Source organism: Pipra filicauda, unplaced genomic scaffold (assembly GCF_003945595.2).
Source record: "Pipra filicauda isolate LSUMZ 115617 unplaced genomic scaffold, ASM394559v2 scaffold364_size791107_pilon, whole genome shotgun sequence".
Lineage (NCBI taxonomy): Eukaryota > Metazoa > Chordata > Aves > Passeriformes > Pipridae > Pipra > Pipra filicauda.
The window spans coordinates 658,505-677,356 of record NW_024104492.1 but is presented as its reverse complement, the minus strand read 5'-3'; the positions used below and the strand labels follow the sequence as shown (position 1 = coordinate 677,356).

At 51.8% G+C, this 18,852-nt stretch overlaps 1 protein-coding gene across 2 annotated transcripts; it reads right to left on the bottom strand.

Annotated features, from left to right (window-relative positions):
• Nucleotides 1-1,073: 1,073 nt before the first annotated feature.
• Nucleotides 1,074-13,263, bottom strand: ANXA4 (annexin A4). 2 transcript variants are annotated; one of them, XM_039384627.1, is made up of 13 exons: nt 13,170-13,263; nt 9,485-9,540; nt 8,279-8,354; nt 7,808-7,902; nt 7,416-7,529; nt 7,150-7,240; nt 6,100-6,179; nt 4,800-4,856; nt 4,328-4,421; nt 3,737-3,832; nt 3,245-3,303; nt 2,819-2,941; nt 1,074-2,577 (listed from the first exon to the last, which is right to left on the bottom strand). In XM_039384627.1, exons 2-13 carry the CDS (start codon nt 9,485-9,487, stop codon nt 2,518-2,520), a joined length of 948 nt encoding a protein of 315 aa, XP_039240561.1. In that variant the 5' UTR covers nt 9,488-9,540; nt 13,170-13,263; the 3' UTR covers nt 1,074-2,517. The 2 variants fall into 2 exon arrangements, with proteins under 2 accessions (XP_039240561.1, XP_027590980.1); XM_027735179.2 differs by lacking the exon at nt 13,170-13,263 and adding an exon at nt 12,730-12,996.
• Between the last annotated feature and the right edge of the window lie 5,589 nt (nt 13,264-18,852).

Below are 18,852 nucleotides of genomic sequence, written 5' to 3'. Positions count from 1 at the left end.
AAACTCCCTTGTTTCATGGCAAACCAGGGGCCTCTTGGGCTCCAGCAAGTCCAGTCCCTATTCCTGCAACAACAGAACAGGGAGCCACCCCCTGGAGTGCCGAGGTTACAGTCTCATCCTCGGGCCCTGAGCAACACTATATCCTGGGGTTTCTGACCTCCTGTGGGAAGGGGGTGGAAGCCAGAGCAGGAGGTCACCCGGTATCAGCAGGGGCAGTGAGCTGAACACAAGGAACCCCCTGCAGCTGCTCTGTGATCACGCTACAGACCGAGGGCGTTTCTCTGCTGGCACTTCCAAAACCTCTGTGCTATTCCCACTCCCACAGCTCTGGGTGCCCACCATGGAACTGAACATCGGTCCTGCAGAGAACCATCTACCTGCTCCACTGACAACATCACCCTCTTTTAGAGAGTCTGTCAAGGTCACCTTCCAGCAGCTTCTCTGCATTCCTGCACTTCAGTAGAGACCTTGGAAATACATCATCTTCCAAAGGGTAAAATCAGGCCCTGGGCAGTGGAAGTCCCAGCAGTGCTGGGAGTGTGATGGCCAGAGAGCCTCAGGAATAGTCAGACTGGGAAGTTTCCTTAACAGTTTGGTGATCCAGATGGGACCCTGGGCCACCACGTCCGGAGCCTCCCGTCTCCAAACATCCAGCTGCCAGCACTGGGTGGATTCCCCTGGGAACTTTGGAACAGGCAGAAGCAAAAGGGTCACCATTAAAATCCCCTGAGCAGATTCTGTATAAATGATTAGGGTAGATTTGAGCCTCTCCTCGTGCTGATTGGGTGAAATCATTGGCAGTGTGTTGAGAATGGACCTGCATGAGGAGCACATGGAGGGGATGTGGTGCCCCCAAAGCAGGAGGGCTCCCGGGGGGAGCAGCAGGAGCACCAGCCCGAGCTGGGGGTGCTGGGCTGCCCCCTCAAACCCACCCTCCACAGCGGGGATCCCCCAGTGGGGGTTTATAAACCGTCCCCACCCAAGGGACAGTGCCCCGGGCCCCCCACCCCGCCCTGCAGGGTCCTGTGGAGGGAAAGAGGCACCTGAGGAGCGCAGGAGTCCAGGGCAGGAAGTACAGAAACAAATTCTTTATTCATTTTTCAAAGCTCAGCAACCTGACACAAGGCACTGGAACCCACCCCCTGCCCAAGCAGCTCTGGCAGCCCCTGTGCTGGGCACAGACCTTTCCCTGTCCTGAGCAGAGGCCTTGGGAGAACTGGATAAAGCTCTGCCTCCTCTCCCAGCAAAAGTCAGGAATGTGTCTCCACTGGCAGCCCAAGGAGTGAGAAAGAAAATTATTTTATTGAAGGCCACAGAGGCATCTCCTATTCCAGCCAGCAGCAGCCTATTTCAGAGGAAAATGAGTGATGGAATTGGGTGCAGCCACTTCAGTGTTTCAGCTGTGACATTCCAGCCTCAGTCTGATCCTTCAGAACAGAATTATTCACCAGCAGTAAAAAATAAGTTGCTAAGCCAAAGAAGAACCCCATCTTTGTAGTAAAACAGCACTCAGGTGAACAGGAAGGTGTGGAGGGTCTGGGGAAAATAGCTTTGCCAGAGGTTGGTGTGGAAACCCAGGAGAGACCCAGGCACAAACACCTCCATGATCCCGTGACATGGGGCTGGCACGTGGGAGAGTCTGGGGGGATGTCCCAGGGACACTGGGGAGCTGCCCCTGGGACATCTGGGGAGCAGCCCCAGGGAGAGTTGGAGAGAGCTGCCCCAGCACCAGGCCATGAGGTGGGATTTTGGGGACAGGTCATTCCCTAAAAGGCACCATTCCAATGGTATCACTTTATCCAGAGGAGGGTTTGTAACATAACCATTATTATTTATACTCCCATGAGTGAAGAAGGCAGACCAAGAACATGGGGCTGCTCTAACCAGGGCAGCAAGAGGCTTTTCTGATGTCACCAGTGACATCTTCCCCATGAACAGATCTCTAGGCAACATAGACATACCCTGCAGCCAGGCTGTTAATGCTCCACACTAACAGAGGGCCAGTTAAGAGGTAAACATGCTTGTATTTTAGATATTCGGGTTCTTTGTGTCCTAATTATCTCGAAAAACTGAAGCAAGCCTGTGTTCTGCACTCTCCAGGTACTGATGGGTTAGATTTTCCCTGGGCAGCCTCTCACACTCTGCATCCAGGTTTGCTTCAGTTGACAAGTGTTGCTGGTGAACACAACAGCAAAGGGGCATCTGGGCAGGAAACAATTTAACTTTTATATCTTTGGTTACAGCATTCTGTTTAAGCTGGGCTTTACCAGCCCAATGAGTAGGCAAATGGGTGTGCCAAGCATAAAAGCAGATTGGCCATGGCCAACCAGAATGGCCATTATCAACCAGAGCATGAACTAACCTAAGGCAAAAATCAGAGCAATTAATAAGATATTTGGGAAAAAAATTACACGAAAGAAATAATTATTGGGCTGGATGATCTTAAAGATCTTTTCCAACCTAAACAATTCTATGATCAGCTGCTTCCCATCACCCAGACAGTCCCCTAGGCCTCCTTTAATCCTCCCCACCACAGAGTCTGAGCAGAACTTTCCTGTAGTCTCCTGAGCAATCTCCCTAGAGAGAGCAGAAAAAAGGAACACAATTAATTTCACAGCTCCATACGAGGCTGGACTCCTTCCAGCACACACGATTTGTCACAGGGCTTGAATCCTCTTCGACAATTTAATAACCAAGAACATTCAGGGACGTTTTCAGTACATAAATGTAAAGTCTCCTTAATTCCACCCCCTCTAAAACACCCCAGAGGTGCTGAGAGGGGACCTGTCTCCTGTGTTTCTGACACTGCAGGGCTCACCTTGATGAAGGAGTGGAGGGATTTCCCATACATGGCCAGGAACTCCCTGCGGATGTAGAGCATGTCCACCTCGGAGCGGGACACCATCACCCGGATCAGGGTGCTGTCATCTGTGCCCAGGCCCTGGGAAACACAACCACAGCTGCAGCTGCAAAGTGTTTGGGGCAGGTCACTGACAGACACAAAGGTTTGATCCCTTGGCTTTCTGCAGGATCTGTTCCTAATTAGAGCATTTTGGGATTAAGGCAGTGATCCACTACGAGCTCTGGCCTTCCTGAGGGAACAGAGGTCCATAGGAAAGCTCAGACTTCTTTCCCCCCCCAGTTAACACAAAGTTTCTCTTTCTTTAATGATTGCTGTGGTGCTACTGATTCAATCATGGAAAGGCAGGGGGAAAATACCAATCTCCCAGCAAAAGCTCTTTACCTTCATGGATTTGTACAATCTTTCAGCAAAATACGCAGGTTTATTCCGCATGCACTTCACTGGAAGGGAGACAAGAACAAGAGAAGTAAGGCAAATAAACACTGAAGGACAAGGTCTTCCAAACCCTTCCAGCACTTTCTCAGTGCAGGTGTTTATTCTGTAAAGATGCAAGTCAGCAAGCACAGCACAGACATCCAGAGTCAGTGACCTGCTGTCACTTGATGTCTCCATGCCCAGTGCGCAGTAATAAAATATTTTTAAGGCTTTAAAGCTTCCTGACAGCAAATGTCAGCTCCCAAAGCATCCATTGGGAAAGAAATATAAAGCACAGAGCTTTCTCCCCAGGTTTTATCTGCAAAGATTAAAAGATGTGGCTTGCAAAAAAGACAGACAGTATCTGCCTCCTGAAGCTGTGTAAACAGCCAGGGCAAGAGGCAGGCTCTTTAATTATTTAATCAGTTTGTAGACAAAGTTTAAAAGCAGGGAACTCACCCACAGCTAACAAAGCATCCTCGAGGTCTCCTGACATCTCGGATTTGATGCTCTCTGTGATGTCCTTATTAGCAATCCCTCTGTACACATCAAAAACTAGGAGGGGGGGGTAAAAAGAGCCAGTGAGCTGCTGCAGGGCACAGAGTGTAAACCCCGGGGATCACTTTGCAAGATCAAGCTCCTCGTGCTCTGTGTGAACATTGCACCATTATCGTGACATTGTAAGCTAAATCAGGGCTGCCCCTCAGAAATAATTCATTTTAATTAGCAGCTGTCTTGCTAATTACCCCAGCGCTGCTGCAAGGCTTTTCTAGTTAATGAAGGCAGTGTCCATGCCTGGCTCTGCCCCATGGGAGTCACTCTTCATTATCTCAAATTTACAGGTTGGAGCAAGTTGCAGGGATGTTTTTCTCAACTCCCTTTTTGTCTCAGGAGGGACTAAAGCAGTCTAAAAGAATTGAATGGAATTGGCCCTGATGATACCTGTCGTTTTAGGAAAGGCTCACAATCAGTTACTGAACAAGTACAAAGTTCCTACAAAAGTACTGTCCTCACACAAGGCACAGAGTCCAGGACATCACAGGGTCCTACCTCTCAGCAGGTGGCACCTGTTCCGTGTGCAGAGGATGGACATGAATTGCACCTCATCTGTTCCCCACCTCTTCTCCCCAGCTTCATACAGGCTCTTGAAGACATTAGGAACAGACAAAATGAGGCTAATTGAGAAGACCACGGGTACATAATGTGATTTTTACTCCATGGAATCATTGGGTTGGAAAGGCCCTGTGAGATTACTGAGTCCAACCATTCCCCCAGCACTGCCAAGGCCACCACTGACCCACGTCCCCAAGTGCCACATACACGTGGCTGTTAAATCCCCACAGGATGGACAACCCATTTTTCCTAATATCCCATCTAGTCTCCACCTGGGGCTGCTGTCCAGCACAGCTTCAGGCTTACTCATCTCCCTTCAAAAAAGCCAAGGTCCCGAAAAAGCAGAGCTTCCCCCCGGCTCACACAGGCAAACCCGACAGCTCCTGCAAGGCAGCACATTGCTACACACCTGAGCATCCTGTTGAGCAAGGGCCTCATCCACAAATGTTCCCTCATCTCTGTTACCCTGGGGAAAGACAAGGAGGAAAAGCTCATTTCACCAGAGCAACTGATAGAAGACCTGCAAATTCTCCATTAAAACCAGTCACTGGAGATGCATAATGGGATTGTTAATATTGAATAATGGGTTACAAATACAGCAAAACATGGCTTAGATGTGATTTGTTCTTGCTTTTGAGATGAGCAACCATCCACTTTAATGGGGCCATTTAGAAAGAGCACATGGCATTAATGCCCAGAGTGAGGCTCCTCTCTCTGCAGAAGCTGCTGTGAAATGCCAATGAGGTGAAATGCAAGAGAATCACAATCATGGAATCAATTGGGTTGGAAAAGACCTCTAAGATAATTTAGTCCAACCCTTGATCCAACCCCACCTTGTCCCCCCCACCATGGCACTGATGCCACATCCAGGCTCTGCTCAAACCCCTCCGGGGACGGGGACTCCCCCCCCTCCCTGGGCAGCCCATTCCAAGGGCTGATCCCTCTCTCTGGGAAGAACTTCTTCCCCATGGCCAACCTAAACCTGCCCTGGGGCAGCTCCAGGCTGTGCCCTCTTGTCCCACTGCTGGTTCCTGGGAGCAGAGCCCGACCCCCCCCGGCTCCCCCCTCCTGGCAGGGAGTTGCAGAGAGTGAGAAGGTCTCCCCTGAGCCTCCTCCTGTCCAGGCTGAGCCCCCCCAGCTCCCTCAGCCTCTCCTCACAGCACTTGTGCTCCACACCCTTCCCCAGCCTCGTTGCCCTTCTCTGGCCCTGCTCCAGCCCCTCCACATCCTTCCCAACCTGAGGGCCCAGAGCTGGGCACAGCACTCCAGGGGTGGCCTCCCCAGTGCCCAGGGCAGGGGCACAATCCCTGCCCTGCTCCTGCTGCCACACTATTCCTGAGCCAGGCCAGGCTCCATTGGCCTCTTGCCCCCCTGGGCCCCCCTGGCTCCTGTTCAGCTGCTGTCAGTCAGTCCCCCCAGGGCCCTTTCTGTCCCCCCACTCTGGCCCAGCCCGTGGGGCTGCCGGGGGTTGTTGTGGCCAAAGGGCAGGACCCGGCCCTTGGCCTTGGGGAACCTCATCCCCTTGGAATCAGCCCATGGATCCAGCCTGGCCAGGTCCCTCTGCAGAGCCCTCCTGCCTTCCAGCAGACCCACACTCCCCCCCAGCTTGTCATCTGTAAATTTGCTGCTGGTGGACTCGCAGTGCAGTGACAGCCTGAACCCTCAGCCCCTCAGCAGAGGCTCCCCCCGTCTGCCCCAGCCGGACTCACCGTGGCGAGGGACACGAGGACCCTGCGGAACATGGAGGATGTGTCGGACACGATGTCGTCCTCCAGGCTGGAGCCGTACTCTGGCAGGGCACACACAGAGCACAGCTGTGAGGAGCAGATCCAGCCCTGCAGGGCTTGTCCACAGCACGGGCCAGCCCTAAGCTGGGTGAGGTGTCACTGTGCTCAGGGCCCTGTACCCCACAGACTATGGAATGGTTTGGGTTGGAAAAGCCCTCTAAGGTCATCGAGTCCAGCCTCTCCCCTGGCACTGCCAAGGCCACCACCGACCATGTCCCCAAGTGCCACAGCCACAGGGCTGTTCAATCCCTCCAGGGATGGGGACTCCACCACTGCCCTGGGCAGCTGTGCCAGGGCTGGACCGCCCTTTCCATGAAGGAATGTTCCCAATGTCCAATCTGACCCTCCCCTGGCACAGCTGGAGGCCGTTCCCTCTCCTCCTGTCCCTTGTTCCCTGGGAGCAGAGCCTGACCCCCCCCCCCTCCCCCCTCCTGTCAGGGGGTTGCAGAGCCAGAAGGTCCCCCCTGAGCCTCCTTTTCTCCAGGCTGAGCCCTCCCAGCTCCCTCAGCTGCTCCTGCTGCTCCAGCCCCTTCCCAGCTCCCTTCCCTTCCCTGGACACACTTCAGCCCCTCAGTGTCTCTCTTGTCCTGAGGAATCCAAAACTGACCCCAGGACTGGAGGTGCCTCAGCTGTGCCAGCACAGGGGGATGGTCACTGCCCTGGTCCTACTGCCACGCCAGGGCTGGTACAAGCCAGGATTACCCTTGGCCTTCCTGGCTTTCATCACAGCATTCCATATGGAGTGGCACAGGGCAACGTTAAGAAGCACAGCCAGGATGTAACTGGCAGAAGATCCACCCAGGGACAGATGTCCAGATGACAGACCCAACCACCCCACCCTGCTTTACTTACACCCACTCCATTTCTGGGTGCAATTCTAGTCCTTGAGGCTGACAGACCCTTCTCCTTCCTCTCCACCCCCCTGCACACCCCCAGTGCCCAGTCAGTGTGACTGCAGAGTGCTCCACATACGGAGTTTGTAGTTCTCGTTGATGTGCCGAATCTCCCCGTTGGTGCGAGAGGCCAGGATTTCAATCAGGCAGCCTTCATCTGTTCCTGCTCCCTGGGGGGGTGGCAAAGACAAGATCCAAGACTATGACAACTGTTTGGATGGGCAACTATGACTTTCTGTTTGTTATATTTAAGTTAATAATAAGAAATTAATAATAAATGTACAATTATGCCATATCATACAGAATTGACCGCAACTTAAGAAACACAAAAGAAGATTTCCAAACCTTTAGAGCCCTCCTCAGCTCATGCACGTCGTACATGATGGTTGGAGTCATCAAACCAACAATCACCTTTTCAAAATTCCCACTCAACTCAGACTTCAAGTCATCAATCAAATCCTAGAAGACAGAGAGAGAGGAAAGGAGATGAGAGAAAATACAGCTTTTGAGAACAGGAAGAACTTGTTCACAATTTTCTTCATGCTCCAGTCCTCCTTGGATAAACAGTTACTCAGAAGTGAACAAGACCAAAATAAACCTGGCCAAGGAAGGCTTGTGCTGATCACACTGCCATGGAGACTGGGATGTTGTTCACATTTCACCCCAGTGACACAACCCAAAAAATGTCTGCAACTTCCAATTCAAGCCACAGTCACCGGTCTCTGAAGAACACCTACCCTGCCAATAGTGCTTTTATAGGTGATCAGAACTTGCTGGCGTTGGGAAACGTTCAGTTTGGTCAAGGTCTCAATGATGGCATCTTCATCTGTGCCTGGAGAAACCAATGGAAACCAGTCAAGCTGCTTGTTCAAGAAGCAGCCCCGTGCTCTGGTCGTGTCCAGGCTGTGCCATTACCCACCCAGCCCTCACACCCCAGCACACCAGCTGGCTCTCAGCTGGGCAGCAGTGCCTCAGCACAGCCCCAGCAGGGCAGGACCACCCCACAGGGGAGGGAAAACAAGAGCCTCACTATGGCCAAGACTTGGATTTCCAGTGAGGTTCAAGTCACTCAGTTCCTTCCAGTGCCCTCTCACAGGGCAGTGGGGTGATTCCAAGGGCTGGATTTCCCCTCCAACAAACACCATAAAAACATTCCCAATCCCCAGGGGCATGAAGGAGGGTTTAACAGTGGAGGGAAAGCAACTTACCAAGCCCCTTCATGGCCTTCCTTAGTGCCTTTGCCTCTTGCTCAGCACTGAAGCTCGAGACTCCCTTGATTGTTGCCTAAACCCACAGGAGAGGAGTTATGAAAGGCAGACACAAAGTCATACATACACAGAGGTGAACTAAAAACAAAGAATATTCAAAAGATGCAAACACAGTGACAGTGTAAAGTCCACTCACCAAACATGAGTGATTTTATACCAGAGTTCCATCCTAAACAGAAATGGTTTGTTCTAGAGGGATATCCCAGCCACATAAGAAATAAGCCACAGGGACACAGAAGAAAATATCTTAATGTGGATGCCCCTGGAGTATCTAGTTTCCAGTCAAAGAATGGCACACAGCCTAACACCTCTGTTCATCCAGCTTCTTCCCAGCAGTTTTCCATGTAAATCATAGAAGAAATGTTCCCATCAAAGCCCTATTTCTGAATTCTCCAAGAGCAGCCAAGGACCATCATTCTGTTAAATAAACGCACCAGGAAGTGCAGTGTTTTACCCCAAATGGAGATTCACAAATAGCTTCCTCCTGCCTCCTGTCCAGTGCCATTTCTGGGGGAATACACTGTCTCTTACGAAGCTCTCATGTTCTCAGGAAAATCCTCAGCAAAACATCACTTAACATTCACATGGGTCGGGCTTTCTGAAACAGGGACAGGGAAATGTTCCCCCATCCCTGGAAGTGTTTCCCCATCCCTGGAAGTGTTCCCCCCTCTCTGGAAGTGTTTCCCCATCCCTGGAAGTGTTCCCCCATCCCTGGAAGTGTTCCCCCCTCTCTGGAAGTGTTCCCCCATCCCTGGAAGTGTTCCCCCATCCCTGGAAGCGTTCAAGGCCAGGTTGGGGCTTGGAGCAACCTGCTCTAGTGGAAGGTGTCCCTGTCCATGGCAGCAGGGTGGAACTGGATTCAACCTGGAAAGAACAAACCCAGGAAGTTCATCTAGAGAAATTCCTGCTCTTTGAACTACCTGATATCCGACTGGTTTTCCATTAACTCCCCAAACGGAAAAGCCCGTATGTGTGGGTCATTATTTAGTATGAGGAAGCAGAGAGAGGTGATAAATTCCCCCCCATGAAGGGACAGACAGTGACAGCATTCTTCCTGCTGAGTCCTTATCTGAGCTCCACTGCCCACGTGTATGTGGTGGGAGCAAAGGCCTGGCACAGGGTGGCACAGCAAACACACACACTCACCATCGTGCTGGGGTCTGGTCAATCCGGTATTGTCCGTGTCCCAGGCACTCAGACAGCTGCAATAAAAAACACAGGGAGTGTTAGTTTTCCAGCAAATAATTAATAGAATACACCTACCCTTGCAGGTTAGTGGGGCTGGTGAAGTAACCCTCTAATTCTTTGAGGACTAAAAGCAACACTGAAGTGAACGCCCCGGGCAGCCTCCTTTGCAGCCCTGCTCTGCACTGAGCAAAGGCTGGATGAGGACAGCACAGGGCCAGGGCCAGGCTGGAAGGGACCTGCTGGGCAGACAGGTGATTAGCACTGGTAATTTAATAGGATTCTTTATTACTGCCACATTTGTGACAGCCTGCCTGAGGCTACAAGGAGAAGCAGACAGTGTCACCCTGGGAGCAAAGAGAACAGGCTGGATTCCCGTGTCCTCTAAAACACACGGGTCTCACCTTGGCGGGTGAGAGCCTGAGGGTGAAGAAGGGTGAGGGTGAAGAGGGTGAGGGTGCCCACGCAGCCCTAAAAGCCTTCATGGATCCTGCCTGGGAGGCAGAGACAACGTCATGGTGTAGATGAGCAAACAAAGGATAACCTCACTCGAGCACTGGGGTAGGAGAATTATTTCCCCTCTTTATATTTTAATGAAACATTTTGTATTCAACACCTCAGTTTGGTGCAGTGTGTTCTTCCTCATAGAGCTGCAGTTTTAGCTGGCAAAGCCCTCAAAACCACCAAAGATTAATTGCTGTCTGGCCATGGTTCTTATTTCTGCTCATAATTTTGTTTTCATGTGTACAGCTCATACATCAACACACCCAAATTATTTTCCCATATCCCTGATCATCTGACAGGATGTCAAGTACTAGGATAAGGTTCACCTCCCTGCAACTCAAGTTATCCCAGCATCACAGGAGAGGAGTTAGGAAAGGCAGGCAATACATACACACAGAGGAGTGGAATTAAAAAAAAAATAAGAGATGCAAACACAGGGACAGCAAGTAAAGGCCACCCACCAGCCCTGGGTGGTTTTACTCCAGCATGGAGTGAGGTCTCACACTAAAGCCCTGGAGCAGAGGCAGAGGTGCCAGCAGTGGATGACATCTCTCCTCGTGGTGCTCAGTAGCTGCTCTCCATGAGGCCAGGCAGTTGTGCAAGAGCAGGAGTGTGTTTGCTCATGCTCCACATGACTCCTGCACATCTGGGATGCACAGGCAGTGCTGTGCAGGCCACTTAACTCACAGGGTGACACCCGCCAGGGATGTTACTCAGGGGCACTCCCCAGTGTTCCCCAGGTCATCTCTACGTCACTACACCCTGTGCAATCAGGCAACATATGGAAATTATTAATGTTGAGTTTGCTTTCTTTCATCTGGTCATAAATTTCAGTGTTCAGATTATGACCTAGGCCTCAGAAAAGTCATGTTTGCTCTTCTCTAATCTTTCACAGAAGCAAAAAGCCAATTTTATTTGCTTTTGTCAGACACTAAATAGAGGCTTCAGGTTTCACTGATGTTTTTATGATGCAGTTCTACCATCCAGCTGCTTTGCACACAGCAGCAGGAACATCAGACAGGCTGGTTCAGCAAGTCAATTAAAGGGCAAAAGAAAGGTCAGAAACAAGGGAAAGGGAGTGGGAGGCAGAGAAACTCTGAGTGCAAGTGAACTGGCAGGAAGGAGACAGACCACGAGGAGAGGCTGCATGGACTGGACTGGGGGCAAATGCTCTCACAATATCCATTTACAGCAGAAATATCACATTGACTACTGACTGCAGGTTCTTATTTCTTCATCCAGTGAACATCACTGAGAGTCTAAAGAGCAGAGCACTGCAAAAGGCAGCACTGCAAACCCCACTGCTCAAGCTGCAGATGCTGCTTTGTTCTGGAAGTATTTCTGTGAATGAGCCACTGAAGTTACAGGGGGGGGGAGCTCAGCAGTCCAGCACTGGCCCCTGCCCCTGTGACCCTTTCAGAGCCAAAGGCGTCTGCACAGACTGCTCAGGCCAGGGCTTTGGGTGAATAAAGCCCTCCTAAGTCACCCCTTGGTTAGCAGAGAGAGAAGGGAATTGCTCAGCAGATTTGCCAGTGCTCAGCAGCTTAACACAGTTCCTGGCCTGCAGCTCCATCAGGGAAAACCAGCTTCTTCACTCCATGGTTTGAAGAATTAAACTATGCATGCAGAGGGTCAGCCAGCCAGTCCTATGGTGCCCTTATGTTATTTGCTTCACCCCAGAATAAAGGCCTGACACAGTAAACCTGGCTTAGAACAGGCTCAAAACACTGTGCCCAGAAGACAGAGTGCAAGCATCCATCCCATTACTCAATTTTTTTCCACGGATGATCTTTTCCTGGCAGGCAGTTATAAGTCCATATCAATATCCTCTAAAAGCTGAATCCAGAATAAACTTAATTTATCAGAAAATTGCTGAGACTATCCCATGTTCTGCAAAATCAAGCCTAGGCTTGCTCTGAATCAGGTTTTCCTGACTCTGCTCAGAGCACACCCAGGTACCAGCAAGCAAAGCTCCCAACAGCTCAACAGGATATAAACACGGGGTATTTTCCCCAGTTTGAGCTCACAGCGTGTTGCCAGTCCCACACCTCGCCTCTGGAGTGAAAGCCGCTGCTCTGTCACCCGTTCCCGCGGAGGCCAACGCTGGACCCGTCTGACGAGTTCTCCCGTTCCGGGCACGTTCACCCAAACACACCCACACCCTGCACGGCTCGGCTTTTCCACTGCCCCGGCGCTGCCGCCGATGTGCTGGATGTGCTCCAGGGGTGTCCCGGGCAGCTCCGGGTTCCCGGCTCTGATCCCGGCCCCATCTGCAGCTCAGGAGAGGATCTCCCCTCTGCCCCGAGCCAGCCGAAACATCCCCGCGCCTCCCACACCACGACCTTTAGCTGGCCACTGCCCGCAAAACGAACAAGAAGATAACGTTTATGGCCTTGTACTTCTCATTTAGCCTGTCGCCCACCCCTGCCGTGCCCCTCGCCCTCCAGCATCCCGCGGGGAGGACGCGCCAGCCCGGGCGTGGCAGGAGGAGGAACGCAACCCTGAGCTCCCCGTGTCCGGGAAGGGTCAGGAACCTTCTCCCTCCCCACAACCCGCCTGCCCGTCGGTCCCGAGCCCGGGCCGAGCGCCGGGGCTGCCCCAGCGCCCTGGCACGGCCCGGCCCGGCCGCTTGGCTCCGGGCACAGCGCGGGCACCGTCCCGGCCCCGCCGGCCGGGGACACCCCCGGTTCGCTGGCACTCACCCGCTGTCCCAGCCCGGGCCCTGGCGCGGATGGGGAGAGCTCTGGAGCTGCCCTGGGTGGCAAAGTCCCCGCCCTGGAGCGGGGTGGGACCCGCACGGCAGTGACGGGAGGGCGATCCAGCCCTCGCTGCCCTTCCCGAGCAGTGGGCTGTAAACCAGGGCAGGGGAGGTTCCCCGGGGAGCCTCACTCCAGGCAGGAACTGCACTTTTGGGGTTACTCGGAGGACTGACAGGCTGGAATGGCTTCCACGCTCCCCGGCGTTCCCTGTAAAAATCTCGTGAACAGAGAGGGGCTGTGGCTGCAGCCTCTGATCCCTCATTCTGTGCTGTCTGGAGCAGGGCACACCCGAGGGGGGAGCGAGGGGGACGACGGTGTGGAGCACACGGGCAGAGCAGCCTCGAGCAAGAAGTCCTGTTCCTCCCCCGTGTTGTTTTTCTTACCTGTGTCGTGTCTCCTCTGCTCCCACTGCACCTCTCGGGGTCTGCGGCATCATTGCCCCTTGTCTAAGAGCTCTGTGTCACAAACGGCCACGATTTCTGTAAGAATGATTATCTGCATAAAGATTATTAATTTTGCCCTGATATGTGGCACTGCCCTCAAGTCAAAACCCTTCAGGTAAAGGGACTTCAGTCTTACCCCGATGTGACCCTGCCAGGGTCAGCCATGGCCATGCTCATGGGGCTGACAGAGGGAAATCAGCCTTGAATAATACATAGCCTGTCTTCAAGTGTTTATCCTCAGGGATTTTGGTCTCCTCTGATGCCAAAAGTACCATTATTAAAATGGGTAAATCAGCCCTCTCAGGTTCTTTTTTCCAGCTCATAGGACAGCTCTATCTCACCCCTGTGCCTCTTTGCACATGCTCTTTTGCTGGAAGGGACCTAAATTTAGCAGCTGGGATGCAGCTGTGTGGTTTATTTATTACAGTTCAGTCTCCCAGAACTGTCCCATGGAGCCCGGCACCAGGGGGACATGGACCAGGGTGACACCAAAAGCAGGTTCAAGCCTCCAGCCCTCTCTTTTTCCACTGCAGAGCCTCTTTCCTTGCAAAATCTGGCACTTTCCCCTGAGCAGGATTCAGAGGGATGGTACATATTGCCAACTGTCGCTAAGGAGAAACTTCTCTTTCCTACGTCTTCCAAAGTTTCCATTCTCATCCCTTCCTCTCACGTCAGCATTCCCTGCTCTGGGCCTGTTTTAATCCACCAGCAGAACTGCTGTGTTTCTCCATTTTATGTTGCCTGGGATATTTTTAGCCTGTGTATTTTAAAAAGCTTCATCCTTCTGTTTGCTTCCCAGCCTCTTCAGCCCCGAGGACTGGAAGGCTCTGACACTGCAGTCATTGGTATGTGCAAGACTAATTATTTAAGACCATGAGTTGTTAATTTTCTTTGCAAGTTATTTATCCTTTAAGTATTGCACCAATCCTGCCATTCATCATTTGCATAATTTAACCTTTTCTTTCCCCCTGGGAGAGGAGGAATACTTGCCGATACACAGTGATTGTGTGGATGTTTTTGGCCACCCAGAATCAGTCATGTAAGTGTAGTCCATTCAGAAGCCTGATCCTGATGCAACACACAGCTGAGTTCCCTGTGATCTTGGCTGGTTGTGGATGCTGGCTCCGGAGCCATCTGATTCAGACAGTCACGATTATTTGGACCAGAAAGGAAAACAAAAGTACAAAAGCTTCTGAGCGTGCTGAGAGTTGGCTGAGCTTCTCTGGAAGGTGGATGGAAGGACAGGGGATTTAGGGAACCCTGTTGTACCTTGCTACAGGAGCTGTTCCCTTCAGGAAGGCGAAGGGTTGTTGCTGTGTTTTCCTACCTGAGGCTCAGGTGACAAAGCTTTGTCTCTCCAGGAGCCCTTTGTGTGGAGTCTGCTCAGCTTTCCATAAGTTTTCATCTCTGAAAGGATGGAGAAGCTGTGGTTATCTTCAGTGTCTCCAGCTGAAGACTGTCTGGCATAGCTCTGCTGTCCTTGCATCGAAAGAGGGACAGCAAAGGACAAGCCCACAGTTCCTCTCAGTGCAGTGACAGAGCACGTTGCTTTTCTGTTCATGGACATTTCCTGTTTGCCCCTCTGTAATAAAGCTCTCAAAGCCCCAGACTCTGTGGTTACACACCTGCTCTCTGTTCCCACTCCATCCTGCTGTTCTCCCCTCTACAAAACACCTAATAAAAATTAAAGGTCACAGAAAGGCAGGGCAGTGTGTATTTTGTAAATAACTTGAGCTCAAGCAGCAGCCCATCAGGAAGGGGGTGTTTATTCAAAGTCCCACAATGACAACAGAGCTGAGCCTCTTGAAAATGGCAGCATTTGTTTTTGCCCAAAGGACCTGGCCTTTAAATTTGCACCTCAGAGAGCAGAGGAGCCTTGTGCTGGAAGGAGAGATTTTCAGTGTGTCCTATGATTACCAAGTACCTGCCTTTAGCTTTAGAGGAACAGCCTCACCCACTCACTGAGCTCCAAGTCTTGGCACTAATGAAGTCATTCACCAAGTGGGGGCCAGAATTTGGGCCTTTGGGGATCAAGCAGGCACTTTTAGGAGCTCATAAGGAAGGTGCTCGTTTTTATACAGGAGCACCAGCAGTTTGCAAGCAGCAGCCCCTACAATGGGGCTATTTAAGGGTTGCACAAGTGCTGTGGGAGCTGTGTTGGATGCTGCAGCTCAGGCAGTGCTGTCTCCATAGCAGCAGCACCCGAGGGTGGGGTGGAGGCTGAAAACCAGCCTTGCTTTTCTAAAGCACTGACTTTGTGGTGGTAAGAGGGTAAAGAATTCTCGTGTTCTGTGTATGAATATCATAATAACCCCAAAGTGAATCCCAGCTGTTAGGGTTCACTGCAGAGGTGCAGGGGCACTTCTGACCCTTAGAGCAAGGGTGTCTCCAGTTCAGCACCATGTAAAGTGAAACGTCCATTTCCACAAGTCAGAGGGAGAAGCAGAGGTGTTTTGGGGAAGACCTTAGGAAGAGCCAGCCTGAAGCTTTTGTTCTATGATTGGAGCAAAGCCCTTTTAACACAAGAGAGAAGGGAGATGAAACACACTCCCAGAAGTAGGTAAGCAGTGCTTATGTGAGGTGGGAAGACTGAACTATTCCAGTTCATGTAAGAAATGAAAGTTCTTAGCTCTTCATTACTCACCACAACCATTAGAAACACTGTTTTTACAGTCAGTATTACCAGGGGAATGTGCAGCACTCCCCCCTTCAGCAATCCAGGCAGATTTAGAGCCCTTAGCACAGCCTACCAGCACTGCTGTGCCAGTCAAGGGCTCTCTGGGTAGATTACATAAACATACATGTCACACAAGGCCAGGAAGGGACTGGGGAGCAGAAGTGATTTGAGGAAGTCCCTGTAACCCAAAGTGCCTGTAAAACAAGAGCCCACCTGGACTTGGTGGCCCACAAGCCTTGGACAATGTAAGGGGAGACAGGAGTGAGCAGCGTGTGAGAGAGCCAGGAGTCAAACTCCCTGTTTCAGGTGTGCTTCAATGACAGGGGTGTGATCTGGGGGTGCTGTGCAGCACACAGGAGGGGATCCTGGCTGCTCTCACAGTTCCTCACACTGACAGCTCCCACAGCACCTCGGATGCTGCCGCTCTGGGCGCTGTCCCCACGCTGTCCCCCAGCACACACTGTGCTCACGCTGGCCGAGGTGCCCACACGCTCTGCCTTCCTCCCACAGAGGAACTCCAGGCTGCACGTGGCCACCAGCCCAGTCTGCTGTTTTCTTTCATGCCCTGAAGCTATAAACAGCAGGGAAGGCAAACAGCCCAGGGCCATCACGGTCTGACTGCGTGGTGGGCTGCCTGTGTCCGTGGATCCATCCAAAGGGGGAGGGCAGTCAGCAAACACCTCCAGAGTGGGGTGAGGAGCACGATCAGGCGCTTGTGGGGTGACACTTTTACCTTCAAAAAAGCCCCCTGCAGTCATAGAAGTTGTCCTTTGCTTTTGATCCTTGTGTTGTCCCACCTTCCACTGTTCAAAGTGAGCTGGGGAGATCAGGGCTGCTGTAATGTCCCCAGCAGAGCCTGAGGCACAGGCTGTGGCAAAAGGCACACAGGAATCACCACAGGATCTAGGGCTGCTTGATGAGCCACTGCCATTACTCACTGGGAGGGCTGGAGTGCCTCCCTTATGGAGACAGGCTGAGCTGGAGTTGTTCAGCCTGGAAAAGTGAAGGTTCTGTGGAGACCAGAGAGCCCCTTCCAGGGCCTAAAGGGGCTCCAAGAGAGCTGTGGAGGGCTCTGGACAAGGGCCCGGAGTGACAAGACAAGGGGGAATGGCTTTAAACTGACAGCAGGCAGGGTTACATGGGATATTGGGAAGAAATTCTTGGCTGTGGGGGTGGGGAGGCCCTGGCACAGGTTGCCCAGAGAAGCTGTGGCTGCCCCATCCCTGGAAGTGTCCAAGGCCAGGTTGGACGGGCCTTGGAGCAACCTGGAGCAGTGGAAGGTGTCCCTGCCCATGGCAGGGGGTGGGACTGGATGAACTTTAAGGCTCCTCCCAACCCAAACCATTCCATGATTTTATGAATTGCACTGTATGTTCAGGTATTACCTCAAGGACAAGAGACAGGCTAGACCACTGCAGTTGCACTTATAATTATTTGTACAAACTGTAATGTATGTTCAACATCCTCTCTACCAAGACTAACTGATATCATTTAAGGCCCAGGCCTCAGGGCATTTGCCAGCTCCCTGGAGATGCTCAGTCAGGGAAACTCCCAGTGCCCTGTGGAGGCTGGATATTATTTGTGGTCCAACCTGACCCCCCCTTCCCCAAAGCTGCAGGCTATGAACTGCTACACCACTGCTTCCTGCAGTCTTAAATGCATTATCAAACTAAAATTTCATTTAATGGGCTTAATGAATGTTTACTTTAATTAGCATACATATAGTTCTGAAGAGGAAACAAGTAGCTTTCACTTTTTTCTTCTTAATTAATATCTGCCTCTGTGTAGTTCTGTCTTACTGCTCTGCAATGTGGTTGTAACCCAGCTCCAGGGGATGGAAACAGCTCTGACTGCCCAGCTCAGGGTGGCTTCTAAGGCAAACACACAGTCATTCCTTCAGGTAAAAGGGACAGAAACACTGGCTGATGCAGTGCTTGGAGCAAGGAAAAAAATGTTAAGCACAGGGCTTGGAGCAACCTGGTCTAGGGGAAGGTGTCCCTGCCCATGGGGGGGGGGTTGGAATTAGATCATATTTAAGGTCCCTTCCAATCCAAACCATTCTGGGATTCTATGATCTTAACATGATGGATCTAGGGCTAAAAAGCAACACGAGCAGAGCTGCTGCACAGGAGCACACAAACCAGGAGCACAGGATGCTGCCAGTTAAGCTTGTATATAGGACTTAGTTCTCCCATAGTCAGGGCAGCAACCAGCCTCATCAGCCACGCAGGGATCAGGAGGCAAAGCCAGGCAGCAAGGCCAGAGCCTACCCAGAAAACCAAGGCAGACACACTGAGAAACCAGGGGGACTTACAACAGGGCACCAGAGCTCACCCAGCAAAGTCAAAATTCACAGAACACTGAGCTGGAAGGAACCCACAGGATCATCGAGTCCAACTCTTAAGTGCATTCACTTCCCATACAGAGATCAAACCCCCAGCCTTGGCATTATTAGCTCCAACCAGCTGAGCTAATCTCAGAGCAACAGCCAGGCCTACCCTGCAGTTCCCTAAAAAAAAGGGGCTCCCCTGGCCCTGCATTTAAACAAAGGTCATGGTCGGTGGGCAAAGGGTGTGAGCAGAGCCAGGTGAGGCTGCCTGGGGCAAGGGGAGCCTGAGGGGCCACTCAGACCCAGACACTTGAGACACAGCTGATAAATCCCTTCTCAGGGAGAGCCAACCTGCACGTTTCCCTTAGCATAACAACAGCTGCTTTCAAGAAGAGTGTGGAGTTGTGGTGCAAAGGGATGTTCCTTGGGAAACAAGGCTCTTTGTGACCCAGTGGTCCATCCTATGGATGTCAATCCAGGCTACTGCATCTGACAGGCACGAGCCTGCAGGGCTCAGTCAGCTCCATTATTTCCATGTGTGCCTACTCTATATTCATTTACAGGCCAGCACTGCCATTACCACTGGATGGAAGGTGTTGGCTTCCAGCTGCAGGAAG

What these genes read in the sequence shown, in the direction of transcription:
- ANXA4 (XM_039384627.1), bottom strand. An exon ending in GAAGGCCATGAAGGGGCTTG is followed by an intron (nt 7,903 to 8,278) that starts GTAAGTTGCTTT and finishes TGGTTTCTCCAG; the next exon opens with GCACAGATGAAGATGCCATC. An exon ending in ATAAAAGCACTATTGGCAGG is followed by an intron (nt 7,530 to 7,807) that starts GTAGGTGTTCTT and finishes TCTGTCTTCTAG; the next exon opens with GATTTGATTGATGACTTGAA.